The sequence below is a fragment of the Bactrocera dorsalis genome, chromosome 6, assembly GCF_023373825.1.
Source record: "Bactrocera dorsalis isolate Fly_Bdor chromosome 6, ASM2337382v1, whole genome shotgun sequence".
Taxonomy (NCBI): Eukaryota; Metazoa; Arthropoda; class Insecta; order Diptera; family Tephritidae; genus Bactrocera; species Bactrocera dorsalis.
Window position 1 is genome coordinate 23,326,993 of NC_064308.1, and position 25,249 is coordinate 23,352,241.

General features: G+C 35.7%; 1 protein-coding gene across 7 annotated transcripts in view; it reads right to left on the bottom strand.

Moving 5' to 3' along the window:
* Positions 1-25,249, bottom strand: part of LOC105222832 (uncharacterized) — a 186,869-nt gene that overhangs the window by 99,938 nt on the left and 61,682 nt on the right. For all 7 annotated transcript variants that reach the window (XR_007423202.1, XR_007423201.1, XM_049459958.1 and 4 more), the window contains 3 exons: positions 19,293-19,367; positions 16,656-16,875; positions 14,288-14,408 (listed from right to left, as the gene is read on the bottom strand). Coding sequence is in view for 5 of the 7 variants with exons in the window: in XM_049459958.1 (XP_049315915.1) it covers positions 14,288-14,408; positions 16,656-16,875; positions 19,293-19,367 (416 nt within the window). In the remaining 2 variants the exon portion in view is untranslated. The remainder of the gene's footprint in view (positions 1-14,287; positions 14,409-16,655; positions 16,876-19,292; positions 19,368-25,249) is intronic.

Consider the following 25,249-nt stretch of genomic DNA (forward strand, 5'->3'; position numbering starts at 1 on the left):
AGTTTGCTGTAGTGGTTCGACCTGAAAAAATAGTTGAGAGATTATAGCGATACCTTTTTTTTTGTTGCCCTGGATATCTAAACAAATTTTTATGCTTTCCAGTGTCCAGGTCACGGCCTTATCTATAAACTAGTATATATTGGATGAGCTCTTGTTTTTAAGATAATTGCATACCTAATATTTTGATAAATTTCGGCTTGCTAGTAAAAAAAGGAGGATGGAGTCATTTGCGAAGTTTGCGCAAGTGAGGAAACTGAGGCGAGTAGATCCTTGTGGCATTTACTACAGTGGCAATATAAAGGAGCATAAGTTCGGTGTGGGATTCATGGTGGGAGAGGGACTCCGTCGCCAAGTACTATCATTCACCCCTGTGGATGAACGTTTGGTCAAAATCTGCATCAAAATCGTGCTTGGGAATTTTAACGCTAGGTTGAGCAAAGAAGGTATCTTTTGCACAACAGTAGGTAAATTCAGCCTCCACAAGGAAACATTCCCGAAATGGGTTGAGGCTGATCGACTTCGCCGTGGCCCGAAATATGGTTATCTGTAGTACTAGATTCCAGCATAGAAAACTTCACCAAGCTTCTTGGCTGCCCCCTGATCGAAATGCCACCAACCAGATCGATCTTGTTCGATCTCCAGTGTTTTAGACGTGCGTATGCTCCGAGGGCCTAACACCGACTCGGACCACTATATTGTTGCAGCCAAGACACGCAACCGGCTCTGTGCAGCAAAAAAACGCACGTCAACAAACACAAGGAAGGTTCGACTTCGAGAAGCTGCAATCACAACAGACAGCCGAAAGGTTTTCTACTCGACTTGCACTCCTGCTTTCTGAGAGCACTCATCAGCAAATTGATGTAAGGCAACTGTGCGACGGGATTTCAAGCTCCTCGAAATCCAACGCAAAATAACTCTTGCTAACAGGTGCTACTTTGGACTAAGTAGGCAATTGGGAAGTAAAGTCCTCTCTCGACGAACAAAAACCAAACTCTATAAATCGCTCATTATTTTTGTCCTGCTATATGGTGCAGGGTATGGACGATGACAAGATCTGAATACGCGACGTTATGAGTTTTCGAGAGGAAGGTTCTGCGGAAGATTTATGGTCTATTGCTCATTGGCCACGGCGGTGTCTACGCCAGTAAAGACGAATAAAGAAGTTATAAAATTAGGTTTTTAGTGGTGATTAGGGTTCTACGTTTTTTTTCACGCATGCAAACGTCTCGTGATTCTTTTTCTCAGACTTCTTACCGAAATTCTGTGAAAACGTTTTAAGAATTTACTAAAAATCAAAGATGGAGGTGTTTAGAATTACAGTTTGCAAAATGTCTAGATTTACTCAATGGAAATTTCACTTACATTTCAAATGTAATTTGCATAAACTACTCAGAATCAATAAGAGGAAGATGTTAATCAATGTTTTTTCTCAAAATAAACTCAGTTATTTAATACGTGATTAGGTTAGGAATGATAAAGCTATTTTTTAAAAGCATTGGACGAGGAAGGAAATTGTTAAGTGAAATTTGTAGAAAATTTCTGAACTTACTATTGAAAAGTTGTAATATTTGTTGTTCCTCAAATATGGCGATTCGTGAAAGATACTGATTTTATCAGAGTTATGAAAGTTCTGGAAAATGTAACTTGGATAAGTTTAGTGTAGATAGTGGAAATTTTCCTAGATAACCGCAAAGCACCAAATTATGAAAAACATTTCCAACATACAAATGACATTAAAAACATTTCTGTTGCATATTTTTTGATTTTTGTCAAGTAAAATGAAAATAAAGATTTAAAATTAAACGAGAGAAAATCCTAAAAAATAATATAGTGTCATGAATTCTAAGCAGAAATGTATCCAAAACCGATCTTATAGTATATCTAGGGCAACAAAACCACGGCAGACCAGCGCAATCTATGCCAAATTTCGTCATATTTCAAACAAAAAAGTTTTCCATTGAAGAAATTGATATGCAAGAACTGTTAATAACTAAAGTAGTATATATTCTATTTGAAAATAACACATCTTATTATTTATCATACTTTACTTTACTCTAAAAAGTAAATTTATTAAGTAACTAGAAAAATGAGAATGAGTTTACAAAACGATTTTTAGTACTAATCATTGCCTATTTATTAACACAATGGAATGTTGCGCTATTAGTATTTTCAGTTGTTTAGTACCAAGATTACCCCGCTCAACCTTTTTTAAGAAGCTTTCAATTTCTAATGTCATGTTCTAAAGGTTTGAGTGACACACTCTGATTTACTAGACCTCGTGATAAAACGATTGATTCGACAAATAAACTCGTAGCTAAACTTATGATATAAGAAAATAAATTTATGAACATATAGAAGTTAATGAAAACAATTACATGTGTTAGTATTAATATCGTCTAATACCCTTCTGCAAGCTCGGTGTTGCCATTTCAATACTTTCTTAAAAATAATCCGACCAAAACCCTGTAGTACAAGAGCTTTGTTATAAACCAACGAACTACACCAGCCCAAACATATTATTCATTACTATAATCTTGTATTAATTATACCGTTGCCGTCAAAGCATTTTTGCTTTTAAACATTATAGTACCCATTTTTCAAACGAGTTTAATGCAGAAGTATACATCTCTTATATTACTAGTAATTGCACGAAAACGACGATGCGTTTTTCTAACATTAATTTATATTTTTTAAGTAAAATAATAGTAATAAACATAAATGATAAAATAAGTGAAGGTTTGAACTAATTAATGGAAACCAAGTGAAATTTATTTTTATTAAAATGTAATGGTAAAATCATTGTCTTTTTAAACAGTTCTTTTGTTATACCTTCATAGTTTTGTATATTAGCACTCACAGATATACATATATATCTATATATAAATATATATATATTAGGGTGGATAAAAAAACGATTGTATTTTTCGATTGGTGAAAAATTGGTAGGTAGAAAGCCTCTCCAAGTATGAGCTCTTAATTGTAACCAGAAAGTTCTCCGCCTAAAGGTTTTTTATTTTTTTCTTATTGTCAGATAAAAATTCATAGCTCGCTTCCAACCACTTAAAAAAAATGTTTAATGATTTTGTAGGAGATTGAAGCTCTTCGAAAAAGGTCTGTAACAATTTTTTCGTAAACCTTATCGTTTTAAAGATAGCAAATTTGTTTTTCTCTTGAGTTTTATATTTAATGAAAAAATCCCATTTCACAGGGAAAATTGATTTTATAGGAAAGTTTTTGCTTCACAAAAATGGTCGTCCATAATTTTTCGATTAAGTTAATCGTACAGAACGTTTATCATAGAGAAGGTTCACGGCGCGGATATCGTAAAAATATTTTTGGCTAACTCGGTCGAGATGAGAGAGTTTCACCACTGCCAGCTTGGCAGGAGAAATCTCAACAGTTGCGCTTGAACAGAGCTGAGCATTGAATAAAGATTATGCTCAGAACTACATATACATTTTTAATCTGCGCTACGAACATCAAAAATAATGCAAAAACAAATACAGGGTAGGCCATTTAAAGTTGACCCATTTGTTTCTAAAAAAAAAGAACAAAAGAAAACAATGTTTTTTGTTCATTTCAAAAATAATTTATTTTGGTCCAAGGGGATTTGTTTCAGCTAATATTTAAAAATTATATCGCGTAAATGGGTCAACTTTAAATGGCCTACCCTGTATAACGGTGAATCTTGCCGATTTATGCTGAGAAGAGAAGTAAGAAAGCGAAAATAGGTGGAAAAGTGCCAACGTGCAAAATTGAGTTTATGCGGTTATTTTTCGTTTTTACTTTAAGTTTCTTCGAATTCATCTCTACCATCATTGTTTTTGCTTAGAATTTATTGAGAATTAAATAATAAAAGTAATACAAACAAGATTTTTAGATCTGCTTGTGTGATTATGATTTTATGGGTGACGAAAGTCTGCGTCGTGAACATGCACTCAATTTTGCTCGCCACTGTATGTATATTGCTGTTACAGACGTATGTATGTTAGGTCTTTTGTTTATATTTTTATACGTTTGTATGCAAACATGTGTATTCATATAAATTCTTTTCGTGCATATTTATGAATACAGATGCAATTGAATACATTTGAATTAATTAACTTTTTCAAAGCAATATTCGTAGTTAATGTGAAAATAAGGCCTATTTTTTAATTATTTCTTGTATTTGATAAGTATATTCATGCTTATGTGTATACTTCATTATATATGTATGTACATATACATATAACAAACTATCATAATATATTAAAAAATTAAATATATTACAAGAGTGATAAATGTATGTACATGAATCGTATATTTTATCATTCAAAACTTATATTGAAATGTATTATGACCATATGTGTTTATGTTCGCTTTCGCGAATTCAAATCATATCAGGGGTATTCAGACCGAAGCCTGTTAATTTGGTAATTCGTTAGTTGATGCTGTGAACATACTTTTTGTTCTACCTCTGTAGTATGATAAATTTTATTCGGAAATAGCTGATTCAATTATATTAAAGAGTAAATATGCCTCAACAAAGTGCAAAATCAAAAATTATCAGTAATTTAATTGACAATTATGTGGAGCAGATCAAATTTATTACTGGTAAGTACTTTAAATTGATGTACAGAGAAGCAGGAGAATAGCTGATGTGATATTACCGAGTAACGGAATAATTATCAAGCTTGCCAGATGGATAGTTCGTTACTCGGTAGAACGATAGTCTGATAATTTTACAAAAACAAAATACATGTAAAAAACCGAATAACGAATTAACAAGGCTGGTCTGAACACCCCTATTATATAATAATATCACTTATCAATAATAACATGTGCGCGCTGCTCATATGTACATAAATATGCTCGCATGATATTGGCACACAAATAATGCATACACAAACTTACATACAGATATGCGTACACATGTAGATATGTCAACGGACTGAACGGACTAGTTGGCAGGTGTTCCCAACTATTTTCGAGTGAGGTATGGCCTCTGAGAATAGTTCTGGGTGCACACCAGAAAATCCTTTTCGAAGGATTTCAAAAATTGCAAGAACGCCGCCAAATGGCAAAAATGAGGAGTCCACCGTTGCTGGACCAATAAAAAATAGTGAATTTGCCGACAACGAGAACAAGAGTGGCAAATCCGATAGAGCGCAAAGTGGAGAATCTACTAATATTCTTTGCAAATTGGGCAGAAAACTAAAGGAGCTCGAGAATATGATGTCCGGACAGAGACACATAAACCAAGCCATGCGAGAGCTTGTAAGCAGCATAACATACTTGTATGGCAAAACAGGAAATCTCGAAATTCATTCGAAAATAGTGATGGTAGGGAAAGCGTCACAAGTATCGCCCCAAAATACCCCAAAAAGAGCACGGGAGACATCAGGCTTTCTACCACCTACGAAGAAGCCAAAAAACATGACTCCAAAAGTGCAAGGAACCTTTAGTGAAGTCATCAAGACAAATATTAAAGACACCGCAGAAAATAAGCCACCACCCGAGAAATAAGTAGAAGTGGGAAAAAAGAAGAGGCCCATGGAGAAGAGAATTAGGTCGAAACCAGACGCTATAATTCTAACAAAAAAGGACGGAGCCTCGTATGCAGACATCCTCCGTAAAATTAAAGGTGACAGTGGCCTCGAGGAACTGGGTTCAAACGTGACCTACATAAGAAAAACTCTCAAAGGAGACCTGCTCATAGAACTAAAAAGCCAAGGACACAAAAGAGCTGAAACCTTTCAGAGCGCCCTAGAGGGAGTGGTTGGCGAGATGGCAGTAGTACAGCCAAAAACACACAACGTCACTATAATGTGCAAAGATCTGGATGAGATAACTACACCAGAAGAAAATGTTAAAAATATGAGGAAAACAAGAAGCGGCACTCAAATAGCCCTTATATCCCTGCGTGCCCAGGATACCAAGTCTGCCCTTAAAGTTGGCAAAGTAAAGATTGGGTTACAGATGCTTCCATCCAGGCCACATGGCGCGGAAATGTTGCAGTCTGATCGACAGGTCCTCTCTTTGCACACGCTGTGGAAGCGCGGGACATGTTGCAAAAGTATGCACTAACACACCGAGTTGCATGCTCTGCAAAGGAGAACATTCGGTTTTAAGTACGACTTGCCCCAAATACGCCGAGTTGCTAAAGACAATGGAGAAATGAGAGTATTGCAGCTGAACCTAAACCACTGCGCTGCAGCACAAGCACTGCTGCAACAAACCGTAATAGAAAGCAACATCGATGTCGCCTTACTGAGTGAGCAATATTCCCAACGTTCGGAAAGCACTTGGATTACAGACAGAAGTGGAAAAGCAGCAATATGGTCCTGCAATGGACAAACATTCACATCTTGCTGCAGAGAAGCAAAAAATGGTTTTACGTGGGCGCAAATAGGGGGAATTTATTACGTAAGCTGCTATGCTCGTCCCAGTGCGTCCGTTAGAGAATTTGAAGACTTCCTCCTGGAACTATCCTTAGAAAGCAGAGGAAAATCGCCGATAATAATGGCAGACGATTTTAACGCATGGTCTACTGCCTGGGGAAGTAGAAGTTCAAACCACCGTGGGCGCCTAGTTTTAGAATTCCTGAGCCAAACCAACTTCACAATAATGAACAGTGGCACAAAAAATACTTACCAAAAAGGAAATAAGGGCTCTGTAATAGACCTGATGTTTGCAAATGACGCACTAAGTAGACACATTAAGTGGAAGGTGTCAGATATGTTCACAAATAGTGACCATATGGCAATCATCGCAGAAGTTTTATTCTCTCGAGACCAGGAACCCCCACGCAGTAACACTACACATAAACGAAGCTGGAAGCAAACAGATTTTGACACTGACGTTTTTGAGACAGTCTGGAGTGCAGCAATAGCACCAGGCGAAGGCGGAAAAACTGTTTTGAAAAGATCTGTAAAGAAGCAAATATAGACCCCTGGGGGACTGCTTATAAAATCTGCATGTCCAAATTCAAAAATAAGCGGCAGCAACCCCAATGCGCTCCGTTCATGAAGAAAGTCGTCGAGGCATTATTTCCGACGCACGAACCAATTACTAACGCTGAACAACGAAACGAAGCTGCTGTATCACCCCCACTCGTTACAGAAGAAGAGCTAGTGGCCATAGCCAAAAAAATCAAAAACAACAAAGCGCCTGGTATCGACGGAATACCAAACAGAGCCCTAAAGGTAGCCATAATTTCGAAGCCCACTCTTTTTACAAAAATGTACAACGCATGCATAAAAGAAGGGATGTTCCCCGATCCCTGGAAAGTCCAGCGTCTGGTCTTAATCCCAAAACCCAAAAAACCACCAGATGAACCTTCTTCGTATCGACCTCTGGGTATGCTCGACACAATGGGCAAAGTGTACGAAAGCATAATAAGAAACCGCTTGGAGATTGCAATCCAGGAAGCCGGCGGATTATCAGAAAGACAATACGGCTTCAGAAAACAGAGGTCTACTATCGATGCACTGAAAGAAGTGGTCGACACTGCGAAAAGAGCAGTAAGTGGCAAAAGATGGAAAGGTGGTACAAAAAAATATTGTGCGCTGATCACCCTGGATGTGAAGAATGCATTCAACTCTGCTAAATGGGCAAATATATTCGAAGCCCTATATGGAATACGCGCGCCTCAGTACCTCATAAAAATCATTAGGAGTTATTTTAAAAATAGAAAGTTGATCTATGACACCACCGAAGGCATAAGGAGCTACCCCATTACAAGCGGAGTACCACAAGGATCTGTTTTAGGCCCTCTCTTATGGAATCTAGTTTACGATGGGGTGCTAAGAATTCCACAGCCTACAAACGTTAAGCTAATCGCATACGCGGACGACCTTATGGTGGTAGCAGTAGGTAAACAACTTGATGACCTACAACATAAATGTAACGAATGTATAAATAGTCTACGCCAATGGTTTTCTTCCAAGAGTTTGGAACTGGCTGAGCACAAAACAGAGGTATTGCTCATAAGCACCAGAAAAATTGAGGAAAAAATAACTCTCACTATAGGAGAGTGCGTAATCACTTCACAACCACAGTTGAAGTATTTAGGGGTAATATTGGACTCGAAACTGAAATTCAAGCAGCACTTGGAAAACATAGCAAATAAGATTTATAACGCCTTGTCAAGAATGATGGCAAATAGAGGCTGTGTGCGCTCCAGCCGCCGACTTCTAATCGCAAAAGCTACGAGCTCAGTTATACTATATGCAGCTCCATTATGGATACAGGCACTAAACATAAAAGCATATGCCAAACCAATAAATGCGGTGCATAGACTCACAGCAATAAGAGTAACAAGTGCTTTCCGATCTCCAGCGAAGCATCTGAAGTACTAGCTAGTATGCTGCCCATAGACATCCAGGGTGACGAGCTCACGAGATTATATGAGCTATCAGCGCCAATTACAGAAATTCAAAAGAGAGAAGAGAGAAAGAAGAGCATAAATATATGGCAGCAACGGTGGCAAACCTCAACTAAAGACCGGTGGACCCACAGACTTATACCTGACATCCATACGTGGATAAGTCGTCGACATGGGGACCTGAATTTCCACCTGACCCAAATATTAAGCGGGCATGGGTGCTTCAGAGGCTATCTATATAAATTTCAAAACGACGTCAGTCCGTATTGTTCGATGTGTACGGAGTCAATAGAAGACTCTGAGCACGTGTTCTTCCATTGTCCTCGGTTTCTAACCATAAGGGGAAGGCTAGAAACAGCACTAGGTGGTAGTTTAACGGTGGAAAGCTTGACTGCACATATGTGTCAGTCCTCTGAGAAGTGGAAAGCTGTTCACGAAGCGGCTACTTCCATCATGACAATATTAAGACAGCTACAGCAGAATAGGCGTCAGTCCGTCTGTGCTATAGAGGAGACGTAAGATGTCTTGTCACTCCCATGAAGTAATACCTTATCTGGTGGTTCCGTGGGAGAGTCTTGAGTTGGGAGTAGGTTAGGTTTAGCGGGTTAAAGTCCCGCACTCCGTCTTTCGATGCTTCCTCCTACTATAAAAAAAAAAAAAAAATGTAGATGTGTCACCCGAAAAATTACAAACATTGTGCTACAAAAACAACAATTGTCTCAAATAGCATCAGCAGCGTCAAAAGTCAATATGGCAGCGAAATAGTGGTTGCCCAAATATGTAGTAAAACAAACAACATTTTCGTTCATGAACTCAAGCGCATTTTCAACAGGCAAACTCCATTTATTTATCTTGTAAAAGCAAACACCATAACATCTCGCCGAGCATGCCTTTGCCTACAAGCGTTTTTTCGCGACGGTGGCAAAAGCTAAAAACCATAAATTGAACAACTTTCTGATGTTTCTTCACGGAAAGAACTGAGAAAAGTGACAACATAGCTTTTGTCGATTTGTAATATTTGGCAATTCTAAAATATTTTTCCGTGGCTGGAAAAATCTGCGTCGATATGTATGCACGCTCATACATATACATACATATTTACGCAAGTTTGTTGGTAAAGCTGTTAGGCAAGGGAAGCGGACACAATCGGCGCTCGTTCGCTTATTTTTTCGGCACAGCTCGGATTTTCTACCAACAATACAATGTTGTGACGCTTTGTTGCCGCGTCGGTCCGTCAACACATTGACTCTTTAACAAAACGTGAGTCTCGCCATTGGTTGTCCGTGTCAACGGAAATTTCGCATGACGCAAGAAAGTGTACATATTTCCATACATACAATTAGTAGCTATCTGTCTGACAGACTACTGTTGTACGATACCGATGCAGGTCCAAAAACCTACACGGTGACAGGTGGAGTACCACAAGGCTCCGTATTAGGTCCATTACTTTGGAATGTGCTGTACGACGGGGTGTTACGATTACCGCTGCCAAAAGAAGCACAGATAATTGGCTATGCGGACGATATTGCGTAACGATCGTAGCTAAAGAACTCTTGCAAATACAGAACATATGCAATGAGACCGTGTCGAAAATCAAAGACTGGCTTACGAGTAACAAGCTGCAGCTTGCGTGTGAAAAAACAGAGGCAGTGCTCATCACGAGCAGAAAAAAGCTAGAAACAGTCACATTGAACATTGATGGGTATAACGTTGTAACGCAAAATTCTTTGAGGTACCTTGGCGTTATGATCGATGCGAGGCTCAATTTCAAGGCGCATATTGAAAAGGCTTGTGGTAAGGGGCTAAAGTGACTGCGGCTCTGTCGAGGATCATGGCAAACATTGGTGGCCCAAGTCAAAGAAGGAGAGCTCTGTTGGCCAAAGTTAGGCAGTCAATGCTTATGTACGCAGCTCCCATATGGGGGACAGCCCTGCGTCAAAAAACTTATCTAAATATGGCAAAGGCTGCGTCCAGGTTATGTGCCCTGAGAGTTGCCTGTGCGTTTAGAACGGTGTCGCACGAGGCGAGTGCTATCATATCTGGTCTTATGCCACCGGATATAATGGCCTCTGAGTTAAGCAGAGTCTACCGCAAAACAAAAGCAATGAATAGGCGCCTAACGGTCGACGAGCGTAAAAAGGAGAGGAAGTCAAGTCTCGATGAGTGGCAAAAGCAATGGGATGCGGCAGATAAAGGAAGATGGATCCATAGATTAATTAAAAATGTATCGGCCTGGATTGACAGACAACACGGGGAGACCGATTTCTACTTAACGCAGTTCTTATCGGGCCATGGCTGTTTCAGGAAATACCTACAAAAATTTGGCCACGATGACGAAACACAATGTTCCTTCTGCGGAAATGCCGCAGAAAACGCAGAGCACGTCTTTTTCACCTGCTCCAGGTATGTAGCAGAGAGAGAGACCATAGAAAAGCTGACAAATGAAAGCATAACGCCCGATAACATAGTGAGTCACATGCTGCGATCACAGCTGGTGTGGGCTAAAATGAAAGAGTGGGCCGCAATAGCGCTCCTAGAACTTAGAACAAAAGAGAGGCAGCGAACAAGCGTAAGACCACATGAATAACCCGAGCGGTAGGTCGTGAAGGGGCAGTTATCGCCCAGCTTGGTCCTGCGAAGTAGTGCCTAACGGCGGTCCCGCAGGTCCGACTACAAGCTACAGCAGCCGGAGTTAAGGGTTTAGTACGTAGGCATATTGTCTCGCAAGTCCAGAATAGTTAATTATTACTGTCTGGGCGTAGTCCCGAAAGAGGTGCACCCTAGCGGACAATATGAATCGTGCATGCTACCAGTCCCATTCTGGTAGTATCTTTAGAAGATTCCCCCTTCGGAAACAAAAACAAAAAAAAAAAAAAAACATATGTTGCTGTGCTCTGTCACATTTGTTTACATGCACACATAATTATATATGAGCACATGTGCGACCGTTAGATCTTTTAAGATGATATGAAAACTTTTAATGTGTGAATTTCTTTGAATTTTTAGCATTATACATATTTCGCATTTAACACCGAAAATGCTCAATTCTGCTATTTTCGAGTCCCCTGCTGCAAAACTGTGGTAAAACACGCTTAAAATTTGTCTGTGGTGAAACTCCCTCATCTCTGCCGAGTATCCCTGTGAAAAGTTACGATATCTAAAACGTGAATTTTCTCTATTATAAATGTTCTCTCTTAATCGTTTACGTGATATTTATCGTAAAACAATGCATATCGCTTCTTCTAGTTTTTGATCAATAACTCGAAAATTTCAATTTATTTTGTGAATTTCAAGAAAATTTACACAATTTTGAGTTTCTATGAATAGAAAAATATTATTAACCAATTAAACAATTTTTTTAAATAGAAGCGACCGTTCGGCGGAAGACCTTACCGTTACAATTAGGAGATCATACATGGAGAGGATTTCGAAAAACACAATTGTTGTTTTTGACCCACCCTAATATATAACTATGTATGTATATATACATGTACTGTGTCCACAGATAAATCATTAAATTTTTATAAGTACAGTTAAAAAATTACAAAATAATTATTTCGCCTTTTTCGTATTTCGATAATAACACACAATTCGTACATACAAGTAACACACTTTTTTATATGATGATTGCGGCAAGTACTCTTACTATAAGGACAAAGTTTAAGTCCATGGTATATCAAAAGGTAATTGTGAAGACAAATTAATCAGGGGTGTTATGGAATCCAAGACAGAATTGCTTATCTGTCAGAATTGCAAACCAATTCTAATTATCAATGGTGTCACATAATCTGATTCGATTTTCGTCTTTTCGAACATACGCAGAACCAATATCCGAACCAACAGTTTACTAATGTGACAAACTTGCAAATAAATACATATGGAAGCAATCATATTAAAGTTTTCAATGAGTTCCGAATTAAAGAAAGATTTTAAGAGATAACATTTATCGAATGAATAAAGACGCATTTGGGTGTTAAGTTACGTTTATTACGTTTTGTAAATCTTTAAGAGAGGAGCCTGCTTTAGATGCTTAAAAAAATAGAATTTTTTTTGCTTAAATCTCTTTAAAAATTATCTAACAATATGTCCCTAAAGTTATAGATGGGAATTCGAAATATTGTCGAAGCTAGAAGGGAAATAGTGACCGAGCGTCTGGCAGATATATGAGCGCTTGAGCAGAAAGCGAAAACTTTTTTTCAAATTTTCCTAGTTCAACTTAAACATAAGTTATTAACAATTATGAATCTCTTTGTACTTTTTGTTTCCGATAGAAATTACGACAAGCATCGAAAAACACGCTTAAAATTTGTCTGTGGTGAAACTCCCTCATCTCTGCCGAGTATCCCTGTGAAAAGTTACGATATCTAAAACGTGAACCTTCTCTATTATAAACGTTCTCTCTTAATCGTTTACGTGATATTTACGTAAAACAATGCATATCACTTCTTCTAGTTTTTGATCAATAATTTGGAAATTTTCAATTTATTTTGTGAATTTCAAGAAAATTTACACAATTTTGAGTTTCTATGAATAGAAAAATATTATTAACTAATTAAACAATTTTTTTAAATATGAATCTCTTTGCACTTTTTGTTTCCGATAGAAATTTCGACAAGCATCGAGATGCGATAATTAAGACATTTCGTGTTTTATTCTTATGTTGTCTCCTATAGAAATAAAGATAAATCAATTCGTAAAAATAAAATAACTTGATTTCTTAACATACATATATTTCAAATCTGAGTGCGACTATTTTCTTGCTTTGTTTTTGACAGCAAAACCGATAAAATCAGTTTCCGTGACACCCAAAACCGACACAAATTCTGTTTCGAGTATGAAACCAATAATGTCTGAATTCATGACACATACTGCTTTTTTTGATCGGTTTCAATTCTGATTCCGACAACTATCAGATTCCACAACACCCCTGAATAGTTTTGAAGTGATTTTCATTTATTCTCCTGCCACGCAAAGAAAAGAATATGCTACTAAAACGGATATGCCAGCACGGTATCGATTCAAAATATGCATCTAAGTTTGATTAGTTCATATCATAGTTTTTCAATGGCCTGCACTACATCGATCTCAATCTCGTATAGTATCTTTCAAAAACAGTGATAGGACAATAAAAAGTTAAAACTGTAAAATAATCGAAAATATTTTCTATGTAACTATGTGAAGCATTTATGAAAGTACCTTTAAAATAAGTTTTGAAACAACCTTGGTTGGCAATGTTACAAAGAATTATTACAATTTTTTTATCATAATAATATGCTTTCTTGGTGGTTAGCAATAGAACCCAACATACTCAGCAACACAAAAATGTTTGGATTGATAGTTTAAATTAATATTACATTTTTTTGGTATTTTTGCTTTTTTAACAGAATAAATACTGGTGTTCTATTTAGAAAAAGTACGTTATATTAGGTTTAGTATGTTTCTTCAGTTTTAATAGATACTATATAAATGCATATAACTATTACGTGTCACGTTGTTTGTACGAGATAAACTACCGATTTTAATAAAGTTGAGCATACTTGCAATTTTGATAGATCTTAAGAGAAAGAATACTTTGTACCTTAACTTGAAGTCGCGAAATTTTTGTATTGAAAATTATTTGCTTATTATAAAAATATATATCAAAGGGGTATAATTATCCATAAGATTTTAACAGATGACGGTGTTATGTAAATTACACACTGCTTTTAGTATATTGCGCTATCTTAGAAGTTACAACATGTCATATATACTACAAAATACATACATACATATATGGTCACAATTGCATTGCAACTACTTTGTCAAATGGTGGACGAACGACGCAGCAGCATATATGTATAACTGTGAGTGTGTGTGTATTTGCCTTTTCTTTGAACGGCACTATATTGAAATAATTTTATAACTTAAACCTATGAAGCTTACCGGATTAATTCGAAGATTTCGGGCTTTTCACGTTCACGCTGCTTCATGCGATCCTTCATAGCTGTTATAATTGAATTGGCCTTGTCTTCAGCTCCATGCTTTGAGCTTTTTTCGGCGGCTCCTTTTTTATTAAAAAGTAAAAATATAAAAGAGAGTTTTCTGAGATATCGATTTGTGCGCTAATATGCTTTGACGATTCTAAATACATACACCACACTATTAATAACATAGGTATTGTCTAAATGAGTTACGCCTCCTCCTCAAATTCCAACCTTTTACAACACTTAATCCTTCAACACACCATACCAATATAACCCATTCTCGAGAACACCACACATGGATCCACATAAAACCGAATCCACAACACATCATCCAACACTCTACAGAACTCACGAGATTTATGGGAAGTCAAAAAATGGAAAAATCGCGTGTGCGGGAAATGTTCTACGGATAATGGGTCTACAAGCTCGAGCCAGCGATTTTTAAATTTAATCGTCTGTATTTGAGATTTCTGAAGGAAATTTAATACATATCACATACTTATCTCCCATACAACTGGTTATTCATATTTTTAAAACTTCGTCTTAAAAATCGCTAGGTCGAAACTCGTTTTAGACCCATAGTCTCTTGAGGTAAGTTGCTCAGAATGATCCGCAGAACATTTTCCGCATATACGATTTTGTAGAAAAAAATGGACCCGCTCTACCCAATAGTCCCTAAAAGAACCAACTAGATTGGAAAACGGTCCCGATTCCTGAAGCAGTCTCATCCGTCACATGTACCCTCCAATAAAGTATCCTTATTGAAAGTTTAAGCAAAAATGTTTATTTAAATTGGGTTGGCCAAAACAAAACTTTTATTTTTTTTCCTTAAATATCGTCAGATTTGAAGAAAACAAAATTCTGTCTAAGTGTGAGCTCCTTGAACAAATATTAACAGTAGGGCATTCTGATTTTTGATTTCCATATAAAGAACACCGGTCTAGTTTCTTATTTTGTTTGTACGTTTAATGTATTTGAACAAACTATTGTCAAGTAAAAATGTATATTTGTACGGAAGTCCAATAGGATTTTTTTACTAAATCGACTCATTCAACCTTGGATTGTATAAGAGATTTTTACTACTTTCTTACATGATTACACAAAATAAAGCCTCAAAATCATAAACTATTTTATTTTTTAAGACTTTTTATTTGTTTTTATTCCATAAATTCACTGGGATTTTGTTTTTTATTTAGCACGATGGGAAAGACGACCAAAAAGACCTAATTATTAAAAAGTTTACTCTTTTTTTTACTTAGTACGCTTTCAGGGAACAATTTATTTGCTTTAACTATCTATATTCTTCAAAAGGTGACTTAAAATTATAATCTGCTTTCACAGTGTAACGAGTTTACAGCTTGATAGTACAGAAGTACAAAATGGGTGTTGTTTACACATGTACATATAAAAAAATAAAACGCATATAATTTAAGTTATGGCAAAGTATTTAGCTTTATTTAAAGATAAGGATTAGCCATTATGTTTTAAAAATTAGTTAGGCAATAAAATAAAATCCAGCCGAACGGCCAAATTTTCTACCACTTTTTGCAGCAATTGGAGCCTTATGTCAGCAATAACGCGCCGAATATCTCTTTCAAGTCGTAAATCGCCACCGGGTTATATGTGTAGGTAAGCGACTAGACATAACTGCACAAAAAATAGTCTAGGTATTAAATCGATCTTGGAGGTCACGTCACACGCACGCTGCGAGATAATACGCTCACCAAAAGTCTCCCTGAATAAATTGATTCCAAAGGTATCCACACACGTTAAGCATTCACTGTAATTCATTATGGCAGGCTTCATTTTTAAAGAAATGCGAACCTCTGTCCATAGAGGAGACCAAACAGTAACTTTTCGAGGATGAAACGGCGTCGCAACAATGGTTTGTGAATTAAAATCTCTCCAAATGCGTAAATTTTTACTAACGTACCCATTCAACCAAAAGTGAGCTTCATCGAATAAAGGACGCAACGCACGATACGTCGCCCGGGCCAAACCATTATGTTGGTAATTGTTCCATAATAAGTCTGTTCATCGAAATGGCATACCAAAATGAGTAATAGCTGTTAATGAGACCAACACTGAAAAAAGTATTATCTCATTTAAAACCGCATGTTTAAAAAACAACCCTTCACATGAAAAACGACACGAAACGTTTTCTGTTCGCAGTTATTTATGACACAATTTAAACTAACATACATGTGTATACTATATTATATGTTGGAGTATATAAATGAATATAGCGCATATTTATAAACACATATTTCCTCCATAACTTCAAATGTTATATTTCTATGTATAATATTTTTAGAAAATATACGTACTTTGCAAGCAGTCAGCGTTTAAGAGATCCTTGCATTTTTCATGACATTTCACGCCACATTCTGTACACCGAACTCCCTGCCGTGCGATCCCCCATAGCAGTCCTTCACATTCGTAGCAGTAAGTTGGCGATGTTGCAGTCCACAGTACGAAATTATGTGGGGTTGTTGACGAAATTGGATAAATAAGCGCTTGTAGAGCCTTTTTGTAAACGTGCATTTTCTAATATTGGACAAACGTCAATTAATAAACTATATCTCTTAATTACAAATTACAATTCTAAAATATAATTCTTCAAAATAAAACTTTATTTATACAAGTTAGTTTTAAGAAATCTTTTAATGTTGTCTTGTTTCAAAGCTATTAACTTTAAATCTATTTAAAATCGACAGATTTAAAAAAAAATACGTTGTCATAGTCGATATTTATGTGAACTTTTAGAGTCAGTATCTTATTTAAGATTGGGAAGAGTATACCGTCAGTACAAAAATATATTCATAATCAAGTGGGATGAATTAAAGATTCTATATTCAACCGGAGTTTCTTAATATTAAAACACATGTCCTTGAATTACACCAAAACCATACTTTAATTAAGAATTCCTTAGATAAATTTTAATACAACTGATTAATTTAATAAAACACAGTCGGCATATATTTACTACCGCCTTAGTACTCATGCTTATCCACTGATGGCAGGCTTGTGCTTGAATGACTACTAATACGGCGTCTAAAACGCCGGAAAATATTGGCTGGACCATTTGAAAATAAAATCCTTACAAGGCTGTTGCTCACAGCTATCCTCTGTAAGAAAACCATACTACGTTCGAGTTTTCGAGACAAATATTTCAGCGCGCGTAAATTAAGGGATCTTCTCAGTGTGAAATTTTCGAAAAAAATCAATTTCTTTGTTACAATATCGGATAGTATACACTGTAATAAGCATTTTCTCTAATTTTGAAATCGAAATTCAATATATGATGCTCGCTGTAGCGTTTCTTATAGAAAGGAAACAGAGTGGGGAATGGAGCGACTCCAATCTTTAAACACGTTTTTCTCAGAATGGTGTTTCTCACTCACTCTCAAAGGAAGAATTTTGAAGATATCTAGTTCCAATTTGGAGAGAACGTTTCCATAGCGTGATAGCGACTGTTCTACAGACTAATAATCTTTTTGAAATTTTTGTTTTAGATCAAAATTGCGGCTGCAATCGTGGACATCGTACAGGACTTTTTTAACGTGTAATTTGTGTCTTTATATAAAATGACAGCTAAAATAGGGTTGCAATTATATTTTTACGTGTCATTGCATGAAAATAAACATGGGTTTTGGCTGTAAAATGCCATTGCAAATAATTTTCTGCGTGTGTTTGTTGCTGTGCCGTTGCATCAAGAGGAAAATTTGCAAGGGTCTCCCCATTTTCGACAGCCAAATTTTTTTATATGTAAAAAGTACCATGTGCCACTAAAGCCGCAGCTTGCATCTGTTGATCCTAATTTGCTTCCAGGGCATTGTCAAAGGATGGTCCACGATAGGATTTCATGAATATGAGGTCGATATATCTCTTTCCCTTGACATTATTTCCTGTTTTCTAAGAGTGGCTAAATTAGTTCGAACCACGCGAGAGAAACTATTTCTACACTCGTGGCCACGCAAATCTTACCACTATACTTTCTCAAATTTCCTTTCGGTTTTTTCCGTTCATTCGGGATTTTCTTCAATTTTGTTTTTTTTTTATTTTTTAGTAAAGAAAAGTAAACTAAATTATATTATCTAATTATAATTATAGTTTTTAATTTATTACGTTTAATGAGTAAAACACAAATAAGCTTTTCTGTGCTTAAGCAAAAGCAGCCGATTTTATTGTTTTTAAAGGAATACACCGACTAAAATTCGTGTTTCAATTTAAAAAATGAAATAAAATAGTATATTAATTTCAATTATAGTGTAAATGAAATTTAATTAAAAAAATAAAATATTTTATTTTTCATCGGATTTCAGTCTCTTACATTTCGAGCTCACTATCTTTCAATTGATTTATCAATAGCTGAATGTGTTTTGTTTTTAATATTTTTGATTAATAACATGTCACTAACTTATTTCTTAATAAAAAATTTCTATACCGCAAAAAGTACCGCTATAAAGTGTAGTCAAATATGCACAATACTTGAAAATTTTGAGTGGTAAGGTTTGCGTGGTATTTCTGTCGAGTGTATTTCTGTCAACAACTGAAGACGCTTAGGAAAAAAGATCAACAGTGCGGTAAACAAATAATCACAAAATATTAATTTTTTGGTGAAACTTATAAAATTCACTTGCGCTTTTTCCACACTTCTGTTGATTTTTTATGATTTTCTTTAGCTTCCCACTCCACTGTTAATAGAAAAAAGCAAAGTCTGAACTGATGACACTACATACAAATTATAATAAAAAATCATGACACCTTTTTTGGGAACTTCCATTCGCTGCATGCATTGAAAACTTTGTAACAAAATTTATGGCAAGAATAAGTATTTCCGTTCCTACTAAAATATTTCTAAGGGTTGGGATAGCATTAATAACATAGTTTGCAATAAATCTATATAGTTGAAGGTCCTTTGTTATTAAACTATTAACAAGAAAAATGTTATGTATACCTACCAGTTCTTCGTCATTCAAAGTGGCTCGAGGTACAGCTGATGTTAATCCGGCATTGCGCTTGGTGGCTGCCATTGTCTATAATACGGTGTTCGTTTGTTTGGTTGGCCATTAAACGTTAATTTTTTATGTATGTTGATATACATTAGTTAAAAAATTTTTCAATTATATTTCATATTTTAAAACATGTTCTAATGTGAAAATTTCGTGTCAATTAAAATATGAGAAGTACATTAATGAGTTATTTGTCGAACTACATATGTATAATTATAAGGGTGGGTAAAAAAAACAACTTTTTTATTGGTACTGAGCAGTAAATTTCTTACAAAACTATGAATTTTGCAATTCAAAATGATTCATTGAATGACAATTAGAATCAAAAGAACAAAACTTTGTTGATAACTTTTAAATAATTATGTTTGCGGAAAAATTGGAGATATTTTCGTAGAGATGTCTAGACCCTATTTTTCAGAGTAGCAAGCGAAAAAATATTATTTTTTTACCCACCCTAACAGACATACCAATGCATATGTAAAATTTTCATCGCAAAGGATCAGACCATTAAATGCACACAAATACAAAACCAATTATTTTAAACATCCAAAAAATTAAAAAAGGATATAAATAAGTAAGGAAGATCAAAGCTCGAGAGCAGCCGAACTCTTAATACTCACGCAATTTGTAATAGCTTAAGATATGTGAACTATTTCATTTATTCATCATTAGATGTTTCTTATTACTTTCAATTGATTTTCTTGATTTTTAGCTTCAGATGATCTGAGGTCATGTGTTCATATCGGTTTTATACTATATCTAACATAACTTCCGAAATATCTATTTTAAAATCAACCAAAGAAAATCTTCACAAATCACTAGCTCATCATTGCATTTTACTTATTCTTATTATTTCATTATTCTTCACCAAGTAATATGCTATCCCTGTTTATCAAAGTGTAGGATGTCTCAGATATTAAGAAAAAATATTCACTACGACCTGTGTTCTATTGTGACCTCCTTTCTTCACAAATATTAATTTTCAAGATCGTGCTAGGCATTGTACGACCGATGTACGTACCAATATTGTTTGAGGTCAACTACAACAGTTCAAATCGTTATATCGAACCATTTTCAGCACCAAACTACATTGTGGTTGGGAAACAATTAATTTCATACAAGTATTTTACAAGCTCGCCCATGCTGCTGTACGAACAAACGAACGGAGCGAGATCCGGGTATCAATTCGTTTCATCCTGTTCTATTTCTGCATACATACACGGCAGTAAATCTACCTCGAATAGTTCTTTGGATTATCAACTACGTTTAGAACTTTAAATAACTTGTTGCGAGAGTATGAAAGGTATCTAATATAAGTTTAGATGAAAATAAAGAGTTACCTACTACAACTATTTTAGTCGAAAAAGTCTCTTCGCATGTCTAATCAAACTTCAACTTATTTTTTTTTTATATTTAAAATGAACTTTAATGAACCAAATTTGTACCATTTGCCATTTTTCAGCTAGAGACATTATTCCATCAGTGTAACACTTTCCTGGTTTCTCGACGAAAAACTTCGATAAGTAATTTGCATATGCTTCTCTTGAAGCCAACTTTACTCCATTAAGGGAGTTCTGCATTGACTGAAACAAATGGTAGTCCGATGGTGCATGGTCAGGGCTATATGGTGGTTCCCAGCCAAGCTCTCCTAGTTTTTGCCGAGTCATCAAAGAGTTGTCTTGCTCATAGTGAATGATTCCTTTTCAATCACAACTCAGCATTTGTTAAGTTTCACTACGCTTGGACCATGATCTTTTTCACACATTATTGTCGTATTTGATCCACTTTTCGTCTCCTGTTATCATTCGCTTCAGAAATGGTTCAATTTCATTTTGTTTCAGCAAAGAATCGCAGATGTTAATTCCGTGCATTAAAATGTTCACAGACAATTCATGTGGTACCCAAACATTGAGCTTATTGTGGTAGCCAGCCTTTTTTAAATGGTTCAAAACCGTTCGAAAAGACTTTTTCGATTACCCAATATTATCATTACAATCATTTTATAGTTAAGCCAAACTAAAAATACATTTCCATGTGGATACGGAAAAAGCAAACATTGATTGTTGTATGTCTTAATGAAAATTCTGTAATATCAGAATTTGTTCTCCATAATTTTCAATATTGCATTTAACACAAAAGCTATAAAAATGGTATTCGGCTGCACCGAAGCTATAAAACCATTCAGGCCCTTAGAGTGCCAGATGGACGTTTAGTTTAATTTCAGCTGAAATATTCGTCATATGCGTCATCTCTTTACCTGTTTACATGGCTATGGTGGTACTATGCAATTCGAAGATTGCAGCGTTATCTTCAAAAATAATCGATGCCGAATTTAGTGAAAATATCTTGTCAAATAAAACCATATAGATTTATAACTTGACTTTGATCAGTCAGTTTATATGGCAGCTATACGAGGTGTTCAAAAACTAATTTTCGTTTTTTGAATGTTTGGATAATCGTACACATCTAATTTGGTAGTAGTACCTGGGTTATAGGATTTCACCGAAAAGAGGGCAATGATACGCTAATTGAAACATTTATACACCGGCTCCCATAAAGCCCTCCGCCAGCATCTTGGTTTTGAAATTTAAAGTTTGGGGCGCACTTACTCAGTGAATCATCGCACTTTTAATAATTTTTAACATAACCGGGGAATGAGCGTATAGGGTCCGGCACTCGAAGTGTAACCAACTTCACACCGTTCGCGCAGCTGTTGCACTGGAATCAGCTGAGGGACAGATCGGAGTATTGGTCACAAGTGTACAAAAGCGTTTTGTCAAAAGTGAACGCAAAAAAAGTGATCAGCGATGGAATTGTGAATAAAGTTTTAGTTTATCGCACCATCACTCATTACAATGATACTGGTAGCATCGCAAAACGCCATGGAGGTGGTCACCAAAAGACTACAACGTCACGTGAGATGGTTCGGAAAGTGAAGAAGCGACTTGAGCGAAATCCACGACGAAGTGCCAATGAAATGGCTAAAGAACTGAAAATATCCGACCGCAGCATCCGACGCATATTGAAAAGTGAGCTCAAGATCAAGCCTTACAAGTTCCAAAAGGCCCATGATCTCACACCGAAGCAGCAACAAGTAAGACTTGGGAGAGCGAAGCAGTTGATTCGCTTAGCCGAAAGCGGTCAAATTTCGAACATTGTGTTTTCTGTCGAAAAAATTTTTCCAATTGAGCAATTCGCAAACTCTCAAAATGATAGGGTTTACTTGACCGAATGTTCATACGAGAATCTAAGTCATCGGCTGCACCCGCCACAAATAATAGTTTGGGCCGCTGTCACCGCAGATGGGCGCTCTCCAATTGTTTTCATCGAGCCTGGCGTCAAAGTAAATGCGACATATTATCGGGAAAGTGTTCTAGAGGCTGCTTTGAAGCCGTGGGTAAACAAACATTTCGGTCGCACAAGACTCAGCACCTTCTCACAAAGCGTGAGTGAACCAAGAATGGCTGAAAAACAACGTTCCGAACTTCATTACGACCACACAATGGCTCTCGAATTCACCAGATGCGAATCCAATGGATTCTCTCTGGGCCATTTTGGAGAGCAAGGTTCGAAGTAAAAAATACATCAATCTCGAGATGCTGAAGAAAGCCATTGTCCGTGAGTGGGCCAAAATACCGGCAAGTCACATTCGAGCAGCTTGCGATTCGTTTTTTGCCCGTCTCAAGGCCATAGTTAAGGCAAAAGGCGGTCATATCGAGCAAAAGTGAATTGGTCCTGAATTTATGATTATTTTCACACACCCGAATTTATGTTTTTTTAATTGGTTACACTTCGAGTGCTTCGACCCTGTAGTTATCATCCAGTCTCAGCTGTTTTCACAGTATACGAAGAGGTGCTAATTACTATAACTTCTTTTTAGCAAGTTTGGTTGAGTTAGCTTTTGCTTCTTAAAAGATATATACATTTACTCATTTAAAGGGCGGAGCTACGCTCACTTGTAAAAATAGCTTAGCCCACAGGTGTTTCTCGCCATTGCAATCTCCTGTACCAAATTATTTTGTATCTTAATTTGGTGCTCAGTTATGACACTTAATAAAACGCCTTTACATGCCAACGAACATTTGTAGCAAGTTTCGTCCAGATATCTCAATGTTTACTCAAATTAAGAAATACAAACAACCTTTAGGTGAACAAAACTATTATATATAATAACCGACGTTTCTTTTTTATGTTACAATCATCGTGGTAAAACTCAATATATGTACCTTGTTCAGGGTAATAAAATCGGATGGAGTTCAAAATATTGTGATCATTTCCAAACAGCGTGTATTGCGAATGTTTTTATACTTTCGCAACATATTCCACAGATTTTAAGAACATTTCCAAATTTTAATTTAATTGGTGATAATCTTCACAAGTTCTGGATTTTTGACATTTTTATTCAAATAATTATTGAAATTTAGAAAGTTTCTATCAGTTCTCAATAAAGGGGCAAACGAAAGATAACTTGGCGGTTATTCAAACTCTAATGAATTCTAATTATTGCAATGTAATTTTTAAGCCGGACACTTTTTATATTTAACTTCCTAACATTCCTAATATGAACAACTTTTGAACCCATAATTTAACATCGGAATAAATCGCATATTTATATACAAATGATACAGCCTGTTTCATATAAAGGCATATAAAAAACAGAAATGCTGTGTGTTTGACAGAAAAAAAGTTATCATTAAAACAAAATCAAAACAAATTCTATAACACTTTGGCATCGGACAGAAATAAAAAAAACGTTATCGTTACTACTTAATTTGTTTGTATGTCATTCATTCAAGTGCTAGCAAGTAGAAAATTTAACCATTAAACAGAAGTATTGTGCAAACTGTGTAATTAATTAGAGTAATTTTAACAAGTTTTTTTTGTTGTAAATGTACTAATTAACGCTACTATATAGCAATGAATAGTTTTGTCAAGAAAATAAAACCAATCACTTTCTTCAAATTATATATATGAATTATTATATTAATAGAATTATTTCATATACCTTGAGCACCTTTTGATCCACATTTGCAAATACAGCATATTGATATTATATTGGCGATTTATTTCGGTTTTATTTTAATTTTTTTGTTTTAGTTGTTTTTTCATAAACATTGATTTAAAAGTAGAAAATGCAAGCAAGAAATATTTGTGGATTAATACTAAAATTACAACTCATATTTGCTTACGAGAATATTATTTTATTACTGGACCCATACAAAAAAAATTAATAATGATATTAAAGAAATAAAATCTTATTTAAATGAAGTAATTAACAAATATGGATTGTACAGGTACAAATGTATTTATCGAAAACAATAAAGATATAAATTGAATATATTATATTACGATTTAACGGAGTTTTAGGCTTAAATTTGTATGTATAGACGTTTAAAAGTGAAGTAGAATATTTTGAAACAAATAAACAGAATCTATATAGAAGCACTAACTATATAGAAACACAAAACCTTTTTCTTATTATTTGTACTTTACGAGTACATACTTTGAATAAGCAAACATAAACACGCATATTTTTAAAACTACATGGATGTATGTATGTGTATGGCTTTTGGACTGTCTTAACGTTCATGTTTATAACAGAAAAATATGTGCATTAGTGAATACATACATATATGTATGTAGTCATTCGCGCATTTCCAATAGCTGCCTTCGATTCGCCAAGCAATAGAGAGTAGTGAACCGAACAAACCAAACCAAATGTTCAAAAAAACTGACAGCACTTGTGGCCGAATCCTACGCTAACATGGCTTCTGAAGCATACGCAGCTATGTTGCGATTCTTTCTTTGGCGGAGAACTCATATTTTCTCGTTGAAAAGGGATACCCGTACTCTATCGTACGAATTCAACTCGATAACTTTGTTGGCTTAAACACGTAATTCTTTGG